The sequence below is a fragment of the Gallus gallus genome, chromosome 4 (assembly GCF_016699485.2).
Source record: "Gallus gallus isolate bGalGal1 chromosome 4, bGalGal1.mat.broiler.GRCg7b, whole genome shotgun sequence".
Taxonomy (NCBI): domain Eukaryota; kingdom Metazoa; phylum Chordata; class Aves; order Galliformes; family Phasianidae; genus Gallus; species Gallus gallus.
In genome coordinates, this window is record NC_052535.1 from 85,610,731 (window position 1) to 85,634,735 (window position 24,005).

At 47.0% G+C, this 24,005-nt stretch overlaps 2 protein-coding genes across 12 annotated transcripts; one reads left to right on the top strand and one right to left on the bottom strand.

Moving 5' to 3' along the window:
* Nucleotides 1-1,426: 1,426 nt before the first annotated feature.
* Nucleotides 1,427-5,159, bottom strand: FABP1 (fatty acid binding protein 1). The gene is made up of 4 exons (NM_204192.4): nucleotides 5,052-5,159; nucleotides 3,881-4,053; nucleotides 2,112-2,204; nucleotides 1,427-1,580 (listed from the first exon to the last, which is right to left on the bottom strand). The coding sequence occupies exons 1-4, from the start codon at nucleotides 5,116-5,118 to the stop codon at nucleotides 1,530-1,532; spliced, it is 384 nt and encodes a 127-aa protein (NP_989523.1). The 5' UTR covers nucleotides 5,119-5,159; the 3' UTR covers nucleotides 1,427-1,529.
* Nucleotides 5,160-13,225: 8,066 nt separating this feature from the next.
* On the top strand, nucleotides 13,226-21,680 carry THNSL2 (threonine synthase like 2). 11 transcript variants are annotated; one of them, XM_046940648.1, is made up of 9 exons: nucleotides 13,226-13,452; nucleotides 14,497-14,621; nucleotides 15,291-15,485; nucleotides 15,753-15,905; nucleotides 16,380-16,610; nucleotides 17,461-17,609; nucleotides 19,946-20,071; nucleotides 20,910-21,061; nucleotides 21,189-21,680. In XM_046940648.1, exons 1-9 carry the CDS (start codon nucleotides 13,241-13,243, stop codon nucleotides 21,442-21,444), a joined length of 1,599 nt encoding a protein of 532 aa, XP_046796604.1. In that variant the 5' UTR covers nucleotides 13,226-13,240; the 3' UTR covers nucleotides 21,445-21,680. The 11 variants fall into 11 exon arrangements, with proteins under 11 accessions (XP_046796604.1, XP_046796605.1, XP_046796607.1 ...); XM_046940649.1 differs by having other exon boundaries at nucleotides 14,518-14,621; XM_040700428.2 differs by having other exon boundaries at nucleotides 13,389-13,662; nucleotides 14,111-14,621.
* Nucleotides 21,681-24,005: the final 2,325 nt, after the last annotated feature.

A 24,005-nucleotide genomic window follows, 5' to 3' on the forward strand; every position in this document is an offset into this window, starting at 1 on the left:
ATGGGGAACCCCCTTTGCTCAGAGCTGGGGGCTCTGATGCTTATCCATACCTATCCTTCATCGTAGACGGGTGCTTAATCAATTTTGCACTGAGCCTGAAAGGAGAGAAGGAAAAGTCTAATGGCAATGGAAGGATTTCCAAATAACAAAAAAATCTTTGCTCTCTGCCCATCTCTAAATCCAAATGATTTGTTCCAGGTCTTCATTGATAACAAAGAGATGAAAAAGGACTGTTTATTCAAAAATCCTCCTCAACAAAATAGCAAGAATAGCAAGAAAACAAAACCAGGCCTTTTCCTCTTGACATTTCCCAGTGATTTTGCTGATGGTCCTCCAGATCTAAGATGAGTTTGCTGGAGACAAACTTCAGCTCTTTAGATGTTGAGCTAGATCCTTCCACTTGTCAAGGAGGTACCTATCTGACCTCGACTGTGACAATCTCTGTTGCTTCAGTTCCTAGCATGAAGATCAATGCCACTCTGCAGCTTGAAAACCTTCTTTGATGGGGAAATTATGGGAGAGATACACACAAGGACAAATTAGTCCTTTAGCAGCACACATTGGGATTGTAGAAGGAGATAGGGAGGCACTGGTGTTGTTTTCCTAACATCCTTATATCAGCTTTGAATTGTTGTGAGAACATCATCCTAGATAGCTATATCACACCAGCAGTATACTCATTTCCCAGCAAAGATTCCCAATCAGCTTTCAAGCATAGAGCTTGAAAAAGTCAGCTAAGAAGGGAGAATTTCCTCTCTCCTGATTTCAGAAAACCAGGTCTCTATCCAGCCTGCAACATCAAGCGTTAGAGTTGACCATGGTGCTCCTATGCCTACACTGTAAATAACCAGTGCTGATCTCCTGACAGCAGAGAAAACCTGTATTTCACCCCAGACGGAGTTTATTTCCAGTAACCCAATTTATCAGGCACAGTTTGTGACAAAACTGAACACCTAAAGGCTGTCTGGTGCCCTTCTGTTGGCTGGAAAGGATGGGGAGGAGGTGGTGATGGGGTGGCTGGAGCCTATAGGGCTGGCGCCTCTTATGAATAAGTGAGCATAGGGATGGCTGCTGGGATGCCTCAACTCCCCCAGTGCTGATCTCTGCCCCAAGGCAGCTTTCCAGGCAGGTTCAGCAACATCTGCCACCCTCAACCACCCCGTCCTTTGGCCCTGCCAGTTGCTATGATGTCACTTTGGCTAAGTCTTTGAGGAAGGGGGGCAGAACCCTTTCTCTGGTCCTGGCACAGTACTTTTCCATCCACCCAGCTGTGGGTGTACAACCCAACAGTACATCCCAAGGTGGTGCCTGTCTCTCATGATGGGGCTGACAAGCAAGCAACACAGAGGGTCTCACAATGGCTTGGCTCAGCCTGCTGCCCAGTTTTTTTTCCAGAGTATTTATGAGTTTTGGAGGCTCACATCTCTTTATAGCAACAGCAAAGAGGTTTATTATGAAGATGTTTTAATACAAATTTTACTTTAATGGACACATTTTACACAGTAAAATGATAAGTGCATGCAGGGTCTCTAGATTCTCTTGCTAATTCTCTTGTAGGTGAGGTCTCCCTTCGTCATTGTCTGAAAAACAATAGAAATTGTTAGTTTTACATTGCACTTGGCTCCAAACCCTACTTGGAAAGGATCTGGTCTTGCAAATCAGTACAGGGCTGATCTCCAATCTAATCATTTATAAATCAAATTATTAAAGCTTGGGATATATTCATGACTACCCCAATATAGATAAGGATAATCTGACATTGACTGGAAACAGAATTGCACATCTCCTCTTTACAGGTGCCAGGCCCCACCCTAAGCCTATAAATCTGTCTGAAAACATGCCCTTGTTACAGCTAACTTTGATCAGCAGTGCCTAGTAGGGTCTCAGAGGGCACTTACTGAATCAGACTGTTTCAAAAACAGTGCCTTCATTTCCTGGCCAACTGATCAGCTTTGGCTATAGAGCCTGAGTGCAAGCATGTGCAAATTTCCAGCACCTGTTTAAGATCCCTAGCATCACCAGAGGCTTTGCAGTGCCTGGCCCCTCTTGGACCCGTGAAAGCAGCTGTCTGCACTGTTAATCCGGCCATTGCCCTTCTCTTCTCCACTTACATGGGTGATGGTGTCTCCGTTGAGTTCGGTCACGGATTTCAGCCCCTTCAAGTTAGCAACCAGTTTGTTGTTACCTTCCATGTTAACAATACACTGGTAAGGGAAGAGACAAAGGCATTCATGTTAGCACAGTACACCCCCTGCATTTTGTCCTTCCCCTTCTGTACTGAGCTGCTACTATCTCCTGTGAAAACTGTTGGGAGCAAGCTGCTGCCCAGTGATTTTGGCTTTCCCAAGAGGAGGAGGGATTGTTGTGCTGGTGATGACTACAACATAGCAAGAGCATGGGTGTTTACTCTGGGCTCTTCAAGCCTCCATGATGGAGATACAATTTTGCTGGAAAGGTCTCAGCTGAATGGGTATGTCTGTTGAGTTTCTGCCCCCCAGGAACTACATGTCTATAAAGGCTTCAGACAGCACTGACACCCTCAGGGCAGGGCAGCCTTGATTGATTGTTGAAATTACTCAGAGAAATAACACAGCAAAACCCGTTTCTGTTCATCTGTTTGTCCATCTGCACAACATCTTCATCTGCCCTTAAGCTGCTGATTTATGGAAGATAAAACTCTTCTTGTAACCCCTGGTTTCTGTTCAAGGGTCTTTGGGGATGCTAGAAACCACATAAGGCAAGTACTGCTCTCAGAGCCCAGCTCACTGGGGCATTTCTTTAGTGATCATTCCTCCTGCTTTCAAAAGTCCCTGCAGTATCAACTTCTCCCAGTGTAGAGCAATATTTGCCAGTGGTGCCATCTTGACATTTCATGAATCACTGAAAAGTATTGTCCAGGAACTGGAGCTGACTGAGTTTCCGGAGTCATAAATCCTCACCTTGCCAAATCATATCACCCAGCGTAAACAGCAGCAGTGCAAAAGGCTGGCCGGCAAGCTAACAGCCTCTGGGACTTAAAAGGACAGGTTTATTGGTTTATGATTCATTGGCTGACTTTCTTGTGCTACCTTTAAGTCAACAAAATTAAGGGAGAGTATGTTTTGTTTTGCAGCATAACAAAGTAAACCTCTTTTCACTCCAAATCTTTCAGACTTTTTGCAGGTAGAAGAATTTACCAAAGCCTCTCTATCCTCCTTTTCCCAAGTGGCTATTAAAACACTGGCTTCCTATATTTCCAATGAAATAGCCTTAGGAATGCAGAGCTTCATCTGCAGAGATTCTGAGAGAGGAGGTTGCACGGTATCTTGCAGAAGCAGAGGGGAGGTGGAGACCTCAGAGAGCCAGGCTCTGTGTTTGTCAGAAGGTCATACAGCAATGCACTATCTCTTTCAGAAATATATTTTTAAGAGACTTGCAGAGGACCTGCAAGGAGCAGGACAGTGAGTGTCACACCTGCAGGCTTGGTTTCAGCAATTAGACCCTTCCCATTGCATTAAATCACACATGTAAACTGCAAGAGGCAGAAGTGGGCTGGAGAATTACCCAGCTCTTGCCCCAGTGCCAGATTTAATACCCTTGATGAGGTCATTCCCTTTAGCCCATGTGCAGGGGGTAGCTGGAATGGAACAGGTTGCCCAGATATGTGGTGGTTGCCTCATCCCTGGAGGCATCCAAGGTCAGGCTGGACAGAGCTCTGAGCGCCCTGATCTGACTGTAGATGTGCCTGTTCATTGCAGGGGAGTTGGACTGGATAGCCTTTAAGTTCCCTTCTAACTAACTAACAAAGTTCCCTTCCAAAAGATTCCATGAACCTATGAATCTATGAGATGCAATGTCCCTGAACCCCTCAGCTTGGGCAGAGGGGGAGCTGATGGCTCACCTTGGCCTTCTCTCCTGTCAGCAGCTCCATCTCACACTCTTCCCCAATGGTGAACTCATTGGTCATTACTTTGGAGCCAGTAGTCACAGTAATCTTGAACTTATTCCCATTCTGCACAATTTCTGAGATACTCTTGATGTCCTTACCCTTCTGGATCTGATCATCAGGAAGCCCTGTGCAGGAACAAGAGATGTTAGGAAGACCTTTGAGCTGTCACTGGGTGAACTGCTGCTGCCTAATGAACACAGTGGGATATGAGGACACGCAGCTTGGAGGATTTCTACTCTATTGTGGAAGAGCCTCTCAAGGATGGCAGTTCCCCAATGGCCAAAGGGCCCAATGGAGAGGAGGAATAACAAATAATGTCCTCCTGGGTTTTGTGTGGGAACTAGAATTCTCCCTTGTTCAAGAAAGTTGTCTAGAAGTAGAACAGCTATCTCTCTGGCCAAACAACAGAGGGAACGTTTTCCTTCCCTCACTGAGAAGCAAGCAGAGAAAATGGAATCAACCAAGGAAGAAGGAGGAAACCTTTTTTTTTTTCCCCTTTAAATGAGATTCAGGGTCCCTCAGAACCAGGTCACTGAAATCTTTCCCCAAACCATGAAGCTGATCTGGCAGGTTGACCCCTCCTGTACACAGCTATGCAGAGGTAGTGCAGTCCCTCCTGAATCCCTGCTGGAAATCGAGCCAGCCACATTCAGCACTAAGCATTTAGACAACCTGACTATTTTTCTGATGAATGGTAGAATCAGGAGCTGTGCAGTGGTGAGCAGTTTCCTGCTCACTCTCACGTTTCACAACCTGATGGGACAGATCTACCACTGCCTGAAGCTAGCAAGGTCCTGCTGGCTTAGCACGTGTTGCAGCACCCGGCCTGCTGGCACATGGCTGCAGGGACTGCTGGGACTGTCCTCCTGCAAGCTGTAAAATTACACCCAGCATCGCCTGACCTCAGGCCATCAGTGAGAGTGACACTTTCCCTTCTATTTTGAGGTCATATCTCCATGCACACATATTTAGAAAAGAACAACTGCAGAGTAACAGACAGAAATAGGAAATTTGACAGATTGCTTTCAGTCTACATCAGCAGCACATCAGCACAGTTGGGCTATTCCAGATATCAGCGGAAACTGCTGAAGCAAAGCAGCACACAATGCATGCAGGCACTTACCGAGGGCTTTCATGAAAGGCTCAAAGTTTTCATGGGACTGGAGCTCGTACTTTCCAGTGAAGCTCATGATGGAAAGCTCTCTGTGCTCCCAACACAAGAGAAGATGCCTTGCTGGTATGCACAGCTTGGTTTTATAAGGACCTTTTGCCCTAAAGTTGGTCAGAGGTGACATGATGTAATTCCTTTATTGCCATGTTCAAACATTAACATAAAACTGGGCAATGGTCAGTGATAAATTGCTCTACAATGTAGAGACCTCGATTTACAATGCAGGGGCAGAGAAAGTCCCATGTTTTATGGAGGCAGCAACGTGGCATCCATAAACAAATGTTAAAAGAAAAAAAAAAGTAAGAATTGCAAGAAGATTAATTATAAAAGGACCAAGACAATTAATCTAATCAGTTTACAGTCTAGGTGTGTGCATCTAAAAGGGGAGGAAGTGGGGAAAGATGATGATGTCCCTTGGAAACGGTACCAATGGGGTTCCTGGTTTATGCATGCTGGGTCTTCAGCATGGGCACAAATAATCATGGCTGTGTGCTGGCAGGATTAACTCACTCCCTCCTGCAGATGCCTCATGGTCCTTCGTAAGTGTGGTTTTTGGTGTAACCCAGATGTAGCAGTAGTCACAAAACCATCATTGTCCCCTAAGGAAAAACAGGACTCAAATTTAAATTCTAGCAGCCCAGCCTGAAGTTCACAGTCCATCACTATGACCTTGGCTCCAGAAAGAGCTTTCACATGGATGGATGGATTGGTGGCACCGGTGATCAATCAACCAAGGATGTTACCAGGGGCCAATACTAAAATCCCTTTTCTTTCCTTTCCCTAGAGAAGACACGGTAACTTGTGTACTGTAGGAAAAGCTCAGCCCTTGGAGCTGCATTTCTCTCAAATCCTACATCAGAAGCAAGGGCAGCAGCAGCTCTTCACTGAGCTCAGTTCCTTCCCTCAAGGCTGAGCTTAGTGCTTGGGCTCCAATCCCAGCACTGTCCCCATGGCCAAGCATCCCAGATTGCTGCACAGCTTCCAAACACTCATCCTGAGGGTTCAGACACCCCAGGCTCAGCTTCTTCATCTCATCTCCTCTGTCCCTGTTGACATCTCCCGAAGTTATCCATTTTTTCAACTTTTTTCACCCACATGCCTTCTCTTCTTCATGATTCGTTCATGCTGCCTTCTCACAGAATAGTTAGCCTTTTTATGGTGGTATGAGAGTGACACTGCCAGATGCCCAATTCTCACTTATTTCCATGTGCAGGCTGGAGTGAATGGGTGTCTGCTAAGTCAGTGGAGAGGGACTTCCCTCAGGTAACCCCAGCCACGTGCAGTACAGTGACTGCCTCTGAGCTGATCTGTGGTTGAACCCAAGGAGAGAAATATGAGAAAATACATCATGAGGAGTATCCCAGGGCTGCTTATCCCTCTCCAGCCTCTTCAAAAGAAGCCTACATGAACAGGGTGTTCCTAAACATTTCGTATTAGGGAAGATGAACCCAATCTTAGGACCCTGAAGGAGCATCTGATGTTGTCCCCAGCTCCAAGGGTGCTTGACAGCTCAGCCACTGCAGATGTCCCAGGCCCATGCTTTCCCTGGAAGACCCTTGAAATTAAACACAACCACCAAAATTAAAACAGTAAATGGGACCAGAACTCAAGAAGGGATCTAGAAAAACCCACCAGGTTTTGTCCCACAGAATTTTATATGACTGTCATGCCTAATCTGGGTGGCTGAGTTACTTAGAAGTACACAAGACCAACAGAACAGTTGCAGACAAAACAAAGCTTTGATCACTTTGGTTTTATTTTTGATCACTGATAATTTTAAGTTATTTATAATAACAAGTATCCATTGGTTGCATTTCCAGCCTTGACTGCAATAATCCATAGTCCACTTCTCTCCAAGACTGCAACTGGGAGCATATTGACAAATCTCAGATTAAAGGAGGAGATGATCCCTCCAGAGGACAGCTTACATCCGAAGTGGGGTGAATTCTCTTACAAGTTGCCCATTTCTGCCAACTACCATCAGAGTCCCGAACAGTTACATTCTCTTTTCTCCATTTGGTGGGACATGTCCAGACTATATGAGCTGTATGAACTCCCAGGGGGACTTCTCTCTTCATTCCCTCTGGTTTTCTATTTCCCCTACTAAAGAAATGTGAAAGTTCTTATAAAAAAAGAAGAAAAAAGAAGAAACCTTTACTGAATTAAATTTGGCCAGGGTAATTATTACCTAGGCAGGCTTGCTAAGCAAACGGCAGGTGAGATAAACTTAATCTCAATAGCAAAGTTCAGAATATTTGTACATCTCTCCACCAGAATATGGGATATTTTAAAACATGAGATTTCTAACTTTCCAGAGACAAGGCTGAGTCTATTAGCCATGTGATTAAAACTCAATTCATAGCCTAAATCTTGGAGCTGGTTTGAAGAAAGAGAAAAAGCAAGAATCATTTTCAATTATTATTGAGGAGGCTATGTGCTGTGGAAAGTCATCAGGTACTTAGTAGTTTAACTTGCTTTGAAAATAATGCATAGGGCCTTAGAAACTTGTCTGAAAAAAGGACACAAGTGTCTCATTTCTCTTTCTTCATCTGAATCAAAGATAAAGATACACAAAACTTCTCAGCTTCCTCCTAGGCATGGAGGTATCCAAATTCTCTGTGTCCCAGGGTGATGAATCACAGAAATGCCAGTTGGGGAGGGACCTCTTAAAGGCTCTGTTTTAACCTCTTGCTCAAAGCAAGATCATAACCAAAAGGAACAAACTAAGGGACCTCAGCCACTCCTCTTATGTCTTGCCCTCTAGACCCTCCACCACCTTTGTAGTCCTCTTTTGGATCCCCTCTAATAGTTTTATGTCCTTCTTATGCTGTGGTGCCCAAACCTGCACAGTGCTTGAGTGAGGCTGCACCAGGCAAGGCAGAGCAGGACAATCCCTTCTGTCACCTGGCAGTGCTGGGCCTGCTGCACCCCAGGGTGCAGTTGGCTGATGACTCTTGTATCATCTGCCATAACCATACAGCTACCCTTAAAGCAGCTGCAGGCTTTTATCACCTTCCTTCAAGCCCTTCCTCGGATTCCCATTCTCAGCTCCCATGAACTGTGAACATTTTCACACGTTGTCTGCCAGGGCACTGGGAAAACACCCTCTTACATGCACTGCTTCTTGGTCACTTGGACGTTATGGTGCATCTTAGGGATCCTGCAGGAAAAATCCTTCTCTGTCTACTCCAGTTTGAGCCATAGTTCTAATTTAAGCTTTTGCTGATTGAATCACAGCTTCCTGTCATGCAAGCCCAGTTGGGTATCCCAAAACCCAGAGCCATTATTCAAAGGGCTTGGTAACAATCTCATCACTTACGATTTCCCATGTGGGTTTCCCTCTATTTCAAGCCATATTATTCCTTGGATCATCTCTATTTCTGTTGTGCTTGCACCTGGGAACTTTGTCTGCTGCTCAGTTTTCACATCTTTGGTCTGCTTATTTTTTATTTCAGAAACAAAGGTTTCTTTAAGTTGGCCACGTGGCTGCATTGCTTCAAAAGTTTGGGTAGGACAGGAAAAGATGCTTCTGTGGCAATTAGCAATCCGTCCTTATATCTACAAAGTTTTCATTGGGTTGCATTACCAAGACAGCACTAAGATGAAACGTGGCACCTTTCCCAGTTTTTTCTCCTTGTAAAGTTGTCTTGATGGTCTAATGGAATCAGGACCAGGCTGGCTGGCTCCAAGCTGTACACTTCAAGCTGCAGACATGCAAGCGCCAGTTCATATTGTTTTAGATTAGATAAGCCAATATCAGAGCCCTGATAAGACTACTGAAAGTGATGGCTTGCACAAAGCACTGCCGCTTGATAAAACTTCCTATTAATGCTGAAGTAAAGAGAAGGAAGCCCTTGGCCCTTGTCATCAGCAATGTCCTCTTCAGACCTTTGATCCAAAGGAAGCAAAGGCCCAGCATTTATTCTTCAAGAGCAAGGCAATATTTCCATGGATAGCATGAAACCTATCTTAGCTTTGTTTGCAGATGATCACTCGGGTAGCAGAGCTCAGAGAAGAGCTGACTACTGCTGTTGGTACCTATAGGGATGGGGCTGTCCTTCATCCCACCACTTAGTTTATAGAGTGCCAAAGGACTGGGACTGAAAATTATGCTCATTGCTTATGGAGGAAGTTTATGTCAATGAAAAAAAAACACTGAGAAAGAATTGGAGTCATTAGTCATTAGTGAGGATGATCTGGAAGAGCCATTGAGCATTTCAGTGATGGAAAATGCCCTTCATTTCATCCCACCGCACATTTGCAGTGCATATGTCTCTGCATGACCTGAGTGTATGAAGAGCCCCTAGAACACAGTGCGGATAAACAAACCTTCATCAGGTGGAGAATTGCTTGTTGGGAGGCAAAGAGAGGCAGCATCAGAGTGCCTGTAGGTGATCGGGTGAAATCCATCCTGGAGGGACACCTGATTGTCACTTAGAGATGATGCTCACCTCTCCGGCTGACTCATGCTTTCCTTGATCCTGATTTATCAAGCAAAGTGGCTCACTTAATGACTGCTGACAGTGAATGGCTGCAAATTAGTAAGGGAGAGCTTCTCAGGCCCGTACAGGCAAGAGAAGGAACCTGTGTGTCTGTGTGCCCTACCATTTGCACGTGAGTCCTGATGTACAACTCATTTCCAACCTCATTTATTCTATGAGTTTATGATTCTGTGTGCACTACATTGATGTCCCTATCCTTGAAATGGCTTTTATGTCCCTGTCAGAGCGGTTTACTTGGTGTTCCACACCCACGATATCTAAAGGAGCCTCACACACTGTGGTGATCCTCACAGGTATCCGCACTTATGTCTTCATGCTCCAGAGTGAATGCACATTGGCAAAGCTCTGTTTTTCTCTTTTGGTCTGAGCCAAACACAGAACCACGATGTATATTTAAAACAAATGTAAACAAACAAACTCCCATGACCTCCCCCAGCAAATAGTGCTCTTCAAATTAGGAAAGCTAAGACACAAAAACAATGTACAAACCAGGCTGAGGCATGACACTGCTGGGAGGTTGTGTGTGGTCTGACAGCATCCAAATTTCAGCAGGTTCATGGCTAGGGAGACACTCCATGAGAAATAACCATGGTGCTCACAAGGCCAGAGCTTCAGGCAATGTCCAAAATACACAGAATCATAGAATGGCCTGGATTAAAAAGGGCCTGAAAGGTCATTGAGTTTCAACCCCCCTGCTATGTGAAGGGTCACCAGCCACTAGACCAGGCTGCCCAGAGCCACATCCAGCCTGGCCTTGAATGCCTCCAGGGACGGGGAATCCACAGCCTCCTTGGGCAACCTGTTCCAATGAATTGCCACCATGCAGTCCTACTTGGTGCTTCTGCCACATTTACTTTATTCAAAGTACCTCCATAAGCACAGGTATCCATGCTTTACACATGATGAAGTGCACAGAGACTGAGAAACTTTCCCAAAGTCACCTGGGAAAGCTGATAAAGAAAAAGTGCTGTAGCTGTGCACGTACCACAGCACTTTCCTTATCCTTGTTCCTCTTCTTGCCTGGATGGCAGGGATAGAACCCACATCCTATGTGACAGCAGTTTTTGAGATAAAATTTGGCCAGCGTGTTCAATGTAACCTTTGGCTGAGTTGGACTGGGTTGCACAACCTTCTCTAGGAAAGAGCGTTTTCGGTGTCTCCCCATGGAACTGACCATTGCACAACCCCATCCTCACACTCCCTTCCTGTTCTACTGTTACAGTTGGGTTCTGCACTTTGTTCCACAAGACCCAAACCACAACATGGACGTCCTTGAGCCTGCTATAAAACACCTCGTGGCAGGGAATTGCCACACCTCCCCATGGTGAAAGGGCCGACATGCTGGCGGTTCACTGCACTGTAAAACCACCATGGGTGTGGGGGGAAAAGTATATGCTTGCACATTTGTACACTGGAACAGAAGTTGTTACGTGCAGAAATCCTATCTCATGTCAGGAGAGATAGCTACAATTTAGGTTCATAAATTTCAGATGTAGAAAAAGGGGAAAAGAACCTAATTCACCTCAACACCTTCCAATACTTGAAGGGAGCATATGAACAGGAGGGGGAAAGGCTGTTTATGAGGGTGGATAGTACAGGACAAGGGGGAATGCTCTTAAACTGGGACAGGGGAAGTTTAGGTTAGATATTAGGAGGAAGTTTTTCACACAGAGGGTGGTGACGCACTGGAACAGGTTGCCCAAGGAGGTTGTGGATGCCCCATCCCTGCAGGCATTCAAGGCCAGGCTGGATGTGGCTCTGGGCAGCCTGGTCTGGTGGTTGGTGACCCTGCACATAGCAGGGGGGTTGAAACGAGATGGTCATTGTGGTCCTTTTCAACCCAGGCCATTCTATGATTCTATGATTCTATGAACAAAGGAGCAGCTTCTTGCACTATGACTCATTTGTAATTGTACTTTTTTTGCCTCATATCTCCTTGACCTGAGCCTGGTAGAAATACATCTAAGATCAAACCTGTCCATGCAGTTGCAGACACTCTGCAGCCTTCTCTGTCCTTCCTGACATGAATCCCAAACCTCAACACACACTGGTGAGAAATGAATTATTTTGATTTCTGGCCCAAACCCTCCAGGTTCTACCTGAAAACTCCTTGCTTCCTCTACAACAGTTCACACTTCTGTATCTGAGAGGGGGGACATACCCTGTACAGGGCAGTAAGCAGTGTGCCATTGTGGTTTACTGATGTTTTTTTGAATAAATTCAACACTTTCTGGTCCTGGTTGTGAGTTGGAGTATTTTTGCGTGTCCTTTTCTGAGTCTCACCCAGGTGGAGGCTCCAGAGACCACTGAGAGGAGAGACTGGGCTGAATGGGGGGTCATAAACCCCCAGAACCTTCAGGGAGAAGATGGGGTGAAGACATCAGACATCCTTACACCACAGTGAGCCCCTGTATTAGCCACCCAGCTCCATAGTCTGGCCTCCTGCTGCAGAGCATCTCCTGTTCTCCTCTTCCTCGGCTCTAAAGCAGAGCCCTTCGGAGAGGTATTCCTTTCTGCTGCCAGAAATCCCGGCTAAGCACACACAGCCTGGGTGCAGTGAGGGTGAAGGGCACTGAGCGAGGGTGGGAACAACCAGGACAAGGCTGTGTTTGAGCATCTCCTCCGTGGGTGCGAGGCTTTGCTGCCATCTCGTGATGTATCTGTGATCCGCAGCTCTGCCGGGCCTGGGGGTGCTTTGCATGGGAGGTATGGAAAAGGCACCCATACCCACCTCTCACTGCTGCATATGCCCTTCTGCTTTCTCTTGTGAGGCTGAGGAAATCCAGTTCAGAGGGATGGAAACTGATGCAGTGTTAAAAAAAAAGTGACACAGTAGCGTTTGGTGCCTGCAAACTGCTGATCTCTGTCAGGTCCAAAGAGCAGCTGAGCAGCCATGAAGTGCTCAGGACAGACAGGTTCCAAGTCCAAAAACACGGAGGCACTTGGCACAGCCAGGCTGTTTCATTTCCCAGCTCTTGATCTGTTGCTTCAGCTGATTATTAATCTCATTATTAATTAATCTCGTGCTGCTAACTCACGCGTGGAAAGAAAGTGCCTGGAGGCATAAAGTCTGGTGGTGGAGGAGGAGGTGAGGACCCACCAGGGTGACTCTTCAGGGCCACGGCACCCTGTAAAGGTGATCAGATGCATATTGATGGAATTAAATAGCACCATACTGCTAATAAAAGCTATCCGTTTGTGTGGATTTCTTCCTCCTGCTCACAGTGTGCTCTGCCTCTGCGTGAATCCCAAATTCACCACACTGGGAGAAGGGAGACATCAGTGGAGAGGAGGCAAACCACGTTAGTACAGATCTCACTGTCCTGTTTGGAGATGTTGTTTTCTGTCAGCTGCTGAAGCAGCACGAGAGAACAAAAGCTTCCAGAGCTGGTAAGGGATTAATAACTAACCTGAGGGTGTATAGAAGGCTCATTTACCTTCCAAAAATACACAGGGAATTAAAAACACACGGGCCCAAAACCACCTGCTTGCACCCTGTGGCGCTGCAGGGTTTGCCCTGTGTGCTGGGGCCGGCTGAGGTGAGCGTGACCCCGGGGCTTTGGGTGACCCCGCAAATCTCTGGGGATGGCCTGGGGAGGTTTCACCACTGATTGAAGCCTGAGCCATCCCTGAAGAGCAATGCCCTGCCCCGTCAACTGCTTATTCCAGCCTGTTGTGAATGGACTTTTTTACTCTGGATATAAGGAAAAAGGTTTTTACAGTAAGGGTAGTGAGGCACTGCAACAGGCTGCCCATAGCTGTGCTGGACACCCCGACCCGCCCCCACAGCTCGGGGCGGAGCCAGCAAAGGGCTCGGGAGGCCCGGGAAGGCCCGGAGCCGCAGCGCCGAGGTGGGGAGGGCCGCGGGGCCCAACGGAGCGGTGTAGGCCTGGAGGGGTGGGGGGGGGGAACCGGGATGGGTGAAACGCTGCGGTGTTGCTGGAAGGAGGGATGGTGGGAAAAGATGGAAGAAAGAAAGAAAGAAATATTCTGGCCAAGGAAGGCCGGCAGGCTTCGCCCCTCCCCCGCAAAAAAAGAAAAGATCCTGGAGGTTTGCTGAGGTTTGCTGTTCTGGTCGCCCTTTGAGTTAAACCCTGTCGTTAGGCTCCCTCGAAAAAAATCAGGCTGTTCTAGAAGTATAATCTTCTTCCTTTTTCCCTTTCCTTTTCCCTTTAACTTTTGCCCTTAACATTTCCCCTTTTTTCTTCCCCCTGTTCTCTTCCCCCTTTTCCTCCCTCTTTACCCCCTTTTCCCCCCCTTTTCCCCATGTTTCTACCCTTTCCTTATCTTTACCCCTTCCCCCCCTTCTTTACCTCCTTTTCCTCTGTTCCTCCCCTTTTCCTTACCTCTTTATCCCCTTCCTTCACTTCCCCTCCCTTTCCCTCCCCCCCCTTCCCTCTCCCCCTTCCTCCTTTTTTCCTCCCACTTTTCCTTCTCTCTCCTTACTGCCTCCCATTTCCTTTTGTTTGTTTGTTTGCTTTTAATTTGTTAAATAATTTTATCTTAAAGCTCCAGCTTTTGCACCCAGCCCTCGGGGGACATCAGGTGCCCACACAGTGACCCTGACTAGCAGAGACATGTCCAGGGCAGAGTGAGAAGGGCACAGGCAGAGCTGGATGTGAGCTCCTCACAGCCCGGCCACCGTGGTGCAAACCCAGTTACTCACAAAACCCCACACAGCGCCATCCTCCAGCCCTCTGTGTCTACATGGGAAGTATTTTAGGGTCAGTTTGAGCGCTCCCAGCAGAGCAGGTAATCCATGACTTTGGCAATGACCACAGTGCCCACCCAGCACCGATGGAGTACATCAGCACACGGGGAGGCACGGGGGCCGTGGACTTCGAGGGAGCCCTCTTCTCTGGCTATGCACCTGATGGTGGGCTCTTCATGCCCAGCTGCATCCCCTTGCTGGACAGGGCCACGCTGCAGCAATGGAGCCGCCTCTCCTACCCCGAGCTGGTGAAGGAGATATGTTACCTCTTTGTCAAGCCTGAGCTGATCCCACGTAGCACGCTTAGCGGTGAGCCTCAAGTGGGAGCTGCTTGCAGAGATGCCTGTGAGGATTTTGGGGTGTTTGGGTGCTGCTTTAGCTTAGTCATCTTCACAGTGCCCAGAAGATGGAGCTTGCTGCACTATTGCCTGACCTTTTCTCTGCCCTTTTCTCCCCTGTCACCTTGCTGGGGCTTGTTACCTTTTGGAAAATGTGTACCCTGCATGCACATGGGGACTGTGGTGATTGCAGTAGCATCTGCTAGTGCTGTGGCCCTGCTGACTGCTGGGGGAGTGCAATGCTAGCACCAGACCTTATCTTCCTGCCAATGGCTTTCAGCTACTCCATGCTCTCTGTGATTCCATTTGTTATGTTTTTAAACCATCCTTTCCACCAGAGGGCAGCTATAACCTCTGTTTCAACAGTATGCTAATGGTGAAAGTTTGGGTTTCCTTTATTTTGTGATTTAATAGTTTGCTTTTGTTGTGTCACGTTTCCTCTAGAGTTCTTTTGAAATTGCTATTGAAGGCAATGGAGCTTGGCTGGCTTCCTCCTAATAGCTAAGAACAACTTCTTGGATATATCACCTCTCCAGCAACGGAGGGTCTTTGCCTTTGCTTCTCAGGAGCACACAGAGCACAGATAAGAAAAGTTGCCCTGTACCTATTCTGACAGCACTTTTAACTGTTTTTCTTCTAGATCTGATTGACAGGGCTTTCAGCAAGTTCAGACACAAGGATGTTGTCCATCTGTCCAGGCTGAAGGGTGGGCTGAATGTTTTGGAGCTCTGGCATGGGGTTACTTATGCTTTCAAGGATCTGTCCTTGTCCTGCACTGGACAGTTTTTACAGTATTTCTTGGAGAAAAAGCAGAAGCACATCACTGTTCTGGTGGGTGAGTATTTCTCTTTGGAGGGGATAAAGCTTCTGGGCAGGTCTTTACCTTGAGAGCCATCATCCTACAGCCCAGCATGTAGATGCCCTGGAGTAGTGGTGTTGCCTCATGGGTGGCTGGTAAGGAATCTGGTCAATGCCAAGGAGGCTCCTGTAACCAAAAGTATCTCATGGAGCATCTCCGCATCTTTTTCTTAAAGTCTGGTGATGCAATTTTGATTGGTGTGTCAACGTTTGCATTTCTTGTTTCTTCATTGCTTTCAAACAGGGACTTCAGGGGACACAGGGAGCTCAGCAATTGAGAGCGTGAGAGGGCAGAAGAACGTGGACATCTTTGTTCTGCTACCCAAAGGGTTGTGCACCCAGATACAGGAACTTCAGATGACCACCGTCATTGAAGACAATGTCCACGTCTTTGTTGGTTGGCATTATTGTAGGATTGTCCATGTTGTGGCCCTGCTGTGTTGAAATTGTGACCCTAAATGTCTCCAGGGGCTGCTGTTTTTTGCTGCTGCAGCCAGCTGGGTCATTTCCATCATAGTCACTATGCCCTGCTGTCTTGCTAAGGAGAGGCTCTTACGTGTCCCCAGGCACATGTCCCCAGTTTGATGACCAAGTGGTTCAAGGCTTTCTCTTCTCCTGGCCTCACGTTAGGGCTGTCTCCATTCACCTGCACTGAATTGTACACCATTTCTTGGAAGTAAAAGGATGAAGGAGTGACCCCACCTCTTTAACCCCAACCCAAACAGCCCCCGAGACAGACAGACAGCTCAGGACAATCCTGGCTGCAGCAAACCCCAGGGCTTCAGTCTGGCCCTATTTCTGAGCAGAAATACTCTTTGTGCCTGATGCAGTGATGTCGGCACATCTACTCTTTCCTTTCTCTTTCTGACAGTTCATGGGAACAGCGATGAAATCGATGAGCCTATCAAGGAACTGTTTGCTGATGTCGATTTTGCCAGAAGGAACAACCTGATGAGCTTGAATTCGGTCAACTGGTCGAGGATTATGGTGCAGATTGCTCACTACTTCTACGCTTACTTTCAGTGCGCCTCGACCCTGGATAGCACCCCACTGCCAGTGGTGGAAATTGTTGTTCCAACAGGAGGAGGAGGAAATGTCACAGGTGAAGGGAGGAAAAATGGGTTGGGGAAGAGAGAGAGTGCTCTGTGACCTGAAGATGTTTTGCAAATGCTGGGCATTGCTATTTATTAAAACACCCACTCTCTGATAGGATTTCTTCAGAACCACTTATATTTTATTACTCATGTCTGGTTATTACTCACTCAAGTGTCACTCATGATTTGCAAGGTGCAGAAAATCTGAAACCACCCTTTAATGATGACTGTACCTATCTTGAGGGTGGACACACTGGAAAAGGACAGAACATGTTTGATCCAGAAAAGAGGGAAAATACTGTGGCTCTGATTTCCCAAGGAAGACTTCAACAGAGCTGTGAAGTTCTCCCTTGTCTTACCTGATTTAGATAGTGTGCTGTCAAGATAACTACTCCTAATTGCATAATCTGGCCCTTTCATTGTGAGTCCTTGATTGCCTCCATCCTGAATTAGACACACAGCAGTAGTATGGAAAGGACTTAATGCACTCAACTGCTTTCACCGTATTTCCAGGCTGCCCATCTGAGGCAGTATTAATAATCTGCAGGAATCCCCAAACTTCATCTCTTTTGCTTGAGTGGCACCTGTGTGACCTCTCATTCTCCTGCCTGTCCATCTTCAGATCCAGATATGTTTGGTGGGCTGGTTTGCCAAAAGATGCATTGTGTCCTGGGATTTTGTAATATGGGGTTCTACCAAGGCATTTAAGATAGATATCTGGAGGTTTATTAGGGATTGTCATTTGTGCTCACTTCTGAACTTAGATGCTCAATCAACTTACACAGACACTTCCATGTTAAGTCTGCTTTTAATGTTTCTTTCTCAAGTATGTATGCATTTTTTCACTTTTGTTTCTAGCTGGTTGTATTGCCCAGAAAATGGGTCTTCCAATTCAGCTGGTTGCTGCAGTTAACAGCAATGACATAATTCACAGGACTGTTAAGGATGGAGATTTCTCACTCTCAGGTTGTGTGAAGGCTACATTAGCATCAGCCATGGATATTCAGGTAGATAATGAATTGGAACAAATGGAAGATAACGAGCTTGCATATTTTGGGATTTTTTTTTCCTTGTACTTTGCTATACCTGGTTTATAAGACTGTAATTCTGCCACTGGTAGTGCCTCTTAGTGATGCACTGGGAGGTGTGAGTCATACTGAGCATTTATGCTGCAGACTGCTGAGCTGAGATAGATCAAACACCACCTTCTCCCATACTTTCCAAGGCTTGACTTGGTAATCTCTGTTGCTAAATGATGGGTTTCTGGAGACTTGCCATGTGCAGGCTTGGAAAAAAGGGCCATTTTCTCGAAACCTCTGTGACACTTAGAAAAGTATCAATCCTGTCATGTCCCAACATTTCTGTTGGTGCTTCTGGAAGGCTCCACCAAGAGCAAGAGAAGAAGGGAAGGAGCTGGAGTAGACCTGAAGAAATGCCTCATCTATGGCCGTCTGCAGTTTGTGCAGAGCAAAACAAGTCCCAGCAGGCAAAGGCATCAGAAATGAAAAGTCATGGAGGGACAGAAAGCAAGTGCCTGGAGACAAATACCAGAAAATAATAACAGCAAATACTCTTTCATACCTACCCTGTGATCCACATGGATTGGATCTGCTTCCAAACAAGTGACCTAGGTCTGAAATACTTGGTGTTGTATCACCACGGCCTTAAGCTACTAGAGTTTTCCACAAGCTGTTCAAACACAGTGGGAGGAGTTGGGAGCATGGAAGAATACCATGTTTTGCAGTGAATAAGTTATTTGCTCCCATCACTGGGCTGCTGTGGCCTGCAGCTTGAATTTCCTCCTGAGACATGAGTATGTGGGGCTCTCTCTCCCTTTTAGTTGCCTTTTCTGCAGTCTCCAGCTAGTGACTAACTGGAAAGATGAAGGTAAAGTAGAGCTTATAGTGTGGATGACTCTTTTAAGGAGCAATTCCGGGAGAATCACAGTGCATGCTGTGATTTTCAGCATCAGAAGCCAACCAGGGGATTCATTTTCTGGGCCTGAAGTCAGACAGCATGACTTAGTTCATGTCCACAAGCCAAATCTTTCCTTGGGAACAGTTCTCAGCATGATCCATCCTCCAGAGTGGGCCCAGGTGTCCTTCTGGACAGCTCTAGCAGCATGGGACAGAAAGAGACAACAGAGATGGATAATGTGAAGATCAAGGCTCCCACCAGTGGCCCAGCCCAGACTGGCTAAGTCTAGGTAGCAGTGGAAAGGATATGTTGAAATGGATGGGGATGGAAGGGGAACTTCTGGGAGTGGGAAAAGCAGAAAGGAGAGCAGAAGAAGCATCAGGAGGATGGTGCTGAAGTCACCTCTGGTAGCAGGTCATCAAAGTCCAAGCGTGCCAACACGTAGTTTCTCAGGACACCTGGGTCAGGACAGCCTAAACCAGGGGACAGCCTAAAGCAAAGGGCAGGCAACACCCATACTACAATGAAGATTATAGGCTGAAGGCAGTGGATGATGATGGTGGGAAGATGTAGAACAGGAATGGAGCTATAAGCCACCCAGATAAGGACATCAAAGGCTGAGTAAGTCCTGATGACTTGCCAAGGTAGGGCAGGATGGGAGGGACAAGAGGTCATAGGCTCTGTCAGGTATATAGAACTCATTCAAAGCCAGCACTTAGCTGCAACATAGCAGGAATCCTAGAGACGTGGTGAGGACTTTGTATCTGGTGTCTTTTGTCCTGTCTGTTCCTACAATATATCATGGACAAACCACTTGACTGAACATTGCTCAGTGCTTCTGAGCACATGGGAATGAGAGAGCAAGCAGTAAGATCCATTTGGGACCCTTTTGTCTGGTATTGCACTGAGTTTTGCTGCAGTGTTGCAACAGTGATTGCTACATAGCCATACAGTCCAGTCAGGCCCTATATGTTCCTTATATGTTTATAAAGATCATTGGTCAGCCCTGCAGAGAGCTGAGTGTCTCATTAAGTAACATGGGATCTGTGTGATTCATAGCAGCATCTGCAGCACTCAGTAAACCGCTGTATATTTCTGGTTCTTTAATACATAGCGTGTTATTAGCTTGGTTTCCTCAAGGTGATTATACAGATGTGGTCTCACTGTCAGTTTATCAGTTATCCCCTCATTAAGTTGTTTTAATCTGATGGTCACTGCCAGACTGCTCAGACGGGTCAGGAGTCTGAAGGACATTGAGTTCCCAAAGAGAGCTTGAGGATGTAGATGTGCAGGGAGAAGGCACAAAGCCTACCAGCAAGAAGAAAGACCTCACCTCAAATTAGACATCAGAGAATCCATGCAGCTGCTCTCACCCTGAGACAGATGCTCCCACTTCTGCTACTCACATGTTCCCTTGTCATCCCAGGAGCCTTACAATGTGGAGAGGATCCTGTGGCTGCTCTCAGGCTCTGACAGCCACCTGACAAAAACATTAATGGAACAATTCACTGTGTCCAAAAGCCTGAAGCTGCCGGAGGGTTTGCACAGAAAGGTCAGTCCTTCATGCCCATTCCTCTGTGTGAAAGGAGATTTACTGTTTCCAGTTGGTTTTGACTGAAGCAGGTTGACCCAAGGAGGCTGTGGATGCCCCATCCCTGCAGGCATTCAAGGCCAGGCTGGATGTGGCTCTGGGCAGCCTGGTCTGCTGGTTGGCAACCCTGCACATAGCAGGGGGGTTGAAACTGGATGATCATCGTGGTCCTTTTCAACCCAGGCCATTCTATGATTCTGTGATTCTATAACTCATTTTCAGAATAAAAGAAATGATCACAGTTTTTGGAGACTTTCCAAACTAAAATCTATGAGGAGCTTTATATCAGTGTGGTGTTGGGGAATGAGTGTGGGGTCCACTACTGCCATTCAGCTTTGATATCATGGTGAATGGGACCACAAGTACAAAGCAGAGTGAAATACAAGAGAAAAGTGAAGGTTTGAATTGTGAAGCTCTTCGGGTGAGATGCGAAGTTCTACCTCATCCCACCCAATGTGCGCTGTCCCAAATGAACATCATTTGTGCAGCACCTAGGCCTGATGGCATGGCAGAAATATAAGAAGAATCTTCACATTAATGAAATAGAGATGCAATATATAGACAAGATAATGTAAAAATGCACTGTTACAAAACTGGGGGAAGGGTACATTTCCAGCAGCACCTTCCTCCAGCTGCAGCAAACACCCCTTGTCTTGATTATGTGGGGGAAACCTCCACCCCAGTTGATACTTCTAGCCTTCCTGTTTCTGCTTTGCTGGGTGCTCATGGCATCAACTCCATTTAAAGGAACACATGAGGTGATGATGCTCAATACAAACCTCTGTTTCCTGTGCTGCAGGTCTCGGAGACCCTGCGCTCGTGCTCAGCATCTGATGAAGACATTGTGCAAGCCATGCAGCGCTGCTGGGAGGAGAACCACTACCTGCTGTGCCCACACTCAGCTGTGGCTGCTCACTACCACTACTCACATCTGGACAGCTGTGCCAGCGGGTAAGGACCTGCATGGGGACAGGTGTATGGGTCAGCTGTGTCAAGGGACCAGAGCATCACTCTCCAGCTTGCTTCTCTGCCTACTGCTCAGGGCTGACATCAAAAGATTTCTTGCTTTCCTTTTCAGCACACCCCGGTGTTGCTTAGCTCCAGCCTCTGCTGCCAAATTTCAGGATGCTGTGCTGCGAGCTGGCCTGGTTCCCGAAATCCCTCCTGAAATCACTGCTCTAAAGGCGATGGAGACCCGGTCCACTGTCCTACAGCGAGGCGAGGATTGGGCACAAGTGCTCCGGGACCACATCACAGCTGTGGAGCAATGGTGGGGGAAACGGGGTGCTGGTCTGCCCCCCCCAGGACTGCAGGGTGTCAATGGACAGGCCTGAGCTTTAGGGATGTGGCTGGATGATACCCCCAGGGCTCATTTTCCTTTCCCCAGAGAGCCCTTTGTTACACTGGGATAGAAGCCTACACTTTCTGTGCAATTAATTACTAGTTGGAACATATTTTGACACTGAATTATTAGACTCTTTAATAATTTTTTCACAAAAGAACTCTGCAATTGTATTCTCTTTTTTCCTATAAAGTCATGTCATGAATGCTGATTAAAATGCTGAAGAAACTTTTGTCTCATCATTAGCCATCACAGAAAGCTCCCTTAAAATTATCCACAATTATCACCCACCTGAACATCATTCAGTGATTCTGTCCCTGTTCCAGACCTACCAGAAAGAGTAATGCTGGGTGTCACTGGTGATCCTTTGTGGTTAGGTATTAGAAGGAAATTCTTTGCTCAGAGGTTGCTGGGGCATGGGAACACTGCCCAGAAGGTCTGTGGATGCCCCATCCCTGGAGGTGCTCGAGGCCAGGTTGAATGGGGCCATGGGCAGCCTGAGCTGGTGGGTGGCAGCCAGCCTGTGGCAGGGGTTGTGACTGGATGGGCTTTATAGTCCCTCCCAAGCCAAGCAATTCTATGATTCTATTGCACTGATTCCTATGTTTTGTTTTATTTTGTTTACGTGGATGGCAGTTAGCAGTTGAAGATATATCCTACAGCAGCCTCAGAGATCATGAGGGCAGTGTGAGGACAAGGGCTTCCCAGACCTCCCTGAGAATGGGATCACCCCAAGAGGTCTGTGGTGCTTGCTCGGTTCTGGAGTGTGCACAGATGGGGCTTAAGATGCCTGTGGTGCACGTGCAGGCAAGGATGGAGCTGCAGGGCTGGGTGAAAGCATTCTGGGGAGCAGAATTGCTATTGCAAGGACTTGTGACATCCCATCCTCGGGTACCGAGATGGGGACTGAGCACTTCTGGGACCTGGGAGCTGTACTCTGTCCAGTTGTGCTGTGCTGGATTACGAGGTGCTTGTTTGCACTTTGGAAAGGAGGTTCCTGTGCTGCTCACAGAGCTTTTCCACTTCCCAAAGCTCACACAAAGATTTAAACGCTCATTGCAAACACGAAGGGCAGAAATGGGTGGGGTATTTTTTTTTGGTAAAGTGGATGAGGAAAAACATCATGGGATCAGGGATCTGAGCTGGAATCGACCTCACAGCGGTGCACACCTTTCAAAGCAACGTACTGCCCTTGGGTTAACTCGTGTTTAATAGCCCAGAATGTTCAAAGCAGTAAATGCCTCTGTTCCATAACTGCTGGAAATGAACCCAGGGCTGGAGTGAATCTGCTTTTAGGAATCATCCCGGCTACAAAAACTTGCTCAGTGTTAGTATTAAATAGTGGATGTGTCCCCTGGGTATGGTTATTATAGGGGTGCCAGCCATTGGAACTACATTCTGGTGCTGTATCTCACAGCTTTTGATCCAAGTCTTGCTGCAGGCTCTTCCAGGGCAATTTCCACTGAAAGAAATAGGAAACGGGAAGTTCCCCTTATCTTCAGACTGAAACTTCAGGACTTTCAATACCACGTTCCCATCATATACATATAAATATATAAATACCTCATGTGGGAGCTGCCTCCACAAGCCATAGCATCTGGCAGGATTCTTTTGTGCCTAAAAAGGGAAAGAAAAAAAAAATGGGAATAATTACACCAGGGGGGAAAAATCCCCTTTTGCCATAAAAAAAAAATAAAAAAAAATTCCCCATTGACATCAAAGGAAGGCCTGTGAGGGGAGGGTTAATCTGAAGGTTTAGTGGCATTTAGTGGGGTAAAAGAAAATGCTGTGAAGTAAATCAACATGGGGATTTGCGGAGTGTGCAGGGAGAGCAGGGAGCATTGCCTGGGCTGCAAGCTGCCATACCCAGCACCCAGACTGCCTTTCCCTTGGCTCTTCACCACCTGCTGCTTGCTTCCCATCCAAAGTCAGTGGGAGAGAAGGGATCTGTGCATCCAGTGAGGCCGCCTCCATCCCCAGAGTGAGGAGTTTAAAAATGATGCAACAAATGTAGCTAAAGGTCTCGTATTGGAGTAATGATGCAGCCTCTTCCTTGGCAATAACTTGCTCCTAGTGCTGGCTTTTTCATAGAATCATAGAATCATAGAATGGCCTGGGTTGAAAAGGACCACAATGACCATCTCGTTTCAACCCCCCTGCTATGTGCAGGGTCACCAACCACCAGACCAGGCTGCCCAGAGCCACATCCAGCCTGGCCTTGAATGCCTGCAGGGATGGGGCATCCACAACCTCCTTGGGTCAACCTGTTCCAGTGTGTCACCACCCTCTGAGTGATGGCTTTTTTTTTAATTAATGATGGCAGTGATGGTGAGAACTCCCCTCACCCCTCCCACCCCCCATGCCATCTGACCCCCACCATCATCAGGTCCTTTCATTTTGCTGCATGTTATATGGGTTGGACTCCACCACCTCTAATAGCCACCTCCCCAGACCTTGCGGTTCTTGGACAGGGCCAGCTGCCCTGCTGTAATTTAGCTCTTAATCATAACTTAAACCACCCTGTGAGGGGGGAGAGGCCTGAAATTGCAGGCA

Bases quoted from the DNA above. Each gene is read 5' to 3' on its own strand.
- THNSL2 (XM_046940648.1), top strand. From the start codon at position 13,241: ATGCCCTGCCCCGTCAACTGCTTATTCCAGCCTGTTGTGAATGGACTT. The intron at 14,622-15,290 runs GTGAGCCTCAAG...TTTTTCTTCTAG, and splicing joins CCCACGTAGCACGCTTAGCG to ATCTGATTGACAGGGCTTTC. The intron at 21,062-21,188 runs GTAAGGACCTGC...TTTCCTTTTCAG, and splicing joins CTGGACAGCTGTGCCAGCGG to CACACCCCGGTGTTGCTTAG.
- FABP1 (NM_204192.4), bottom strand. From the start codon at position 5,118: ATGAGCTTCACTGGAAAGTACGAGCTCCAGTCCCATGAAAACTTTGAG. The intron at 4,054-5,051 runs GTAAGTGCCTGC...GTTCCTGCACAG, and splicing joins GCCTTTCATGAAAGCCCTCG to GGCTTCCTGATGATCAGATC. The intron at 1,581-2,111 runs GTAAGTGGAGAA...ATTGTTTTTCAG, and splicing joins ACGGAGACACCATCACCCAT to ACAATGACGAAGGGAGACCT.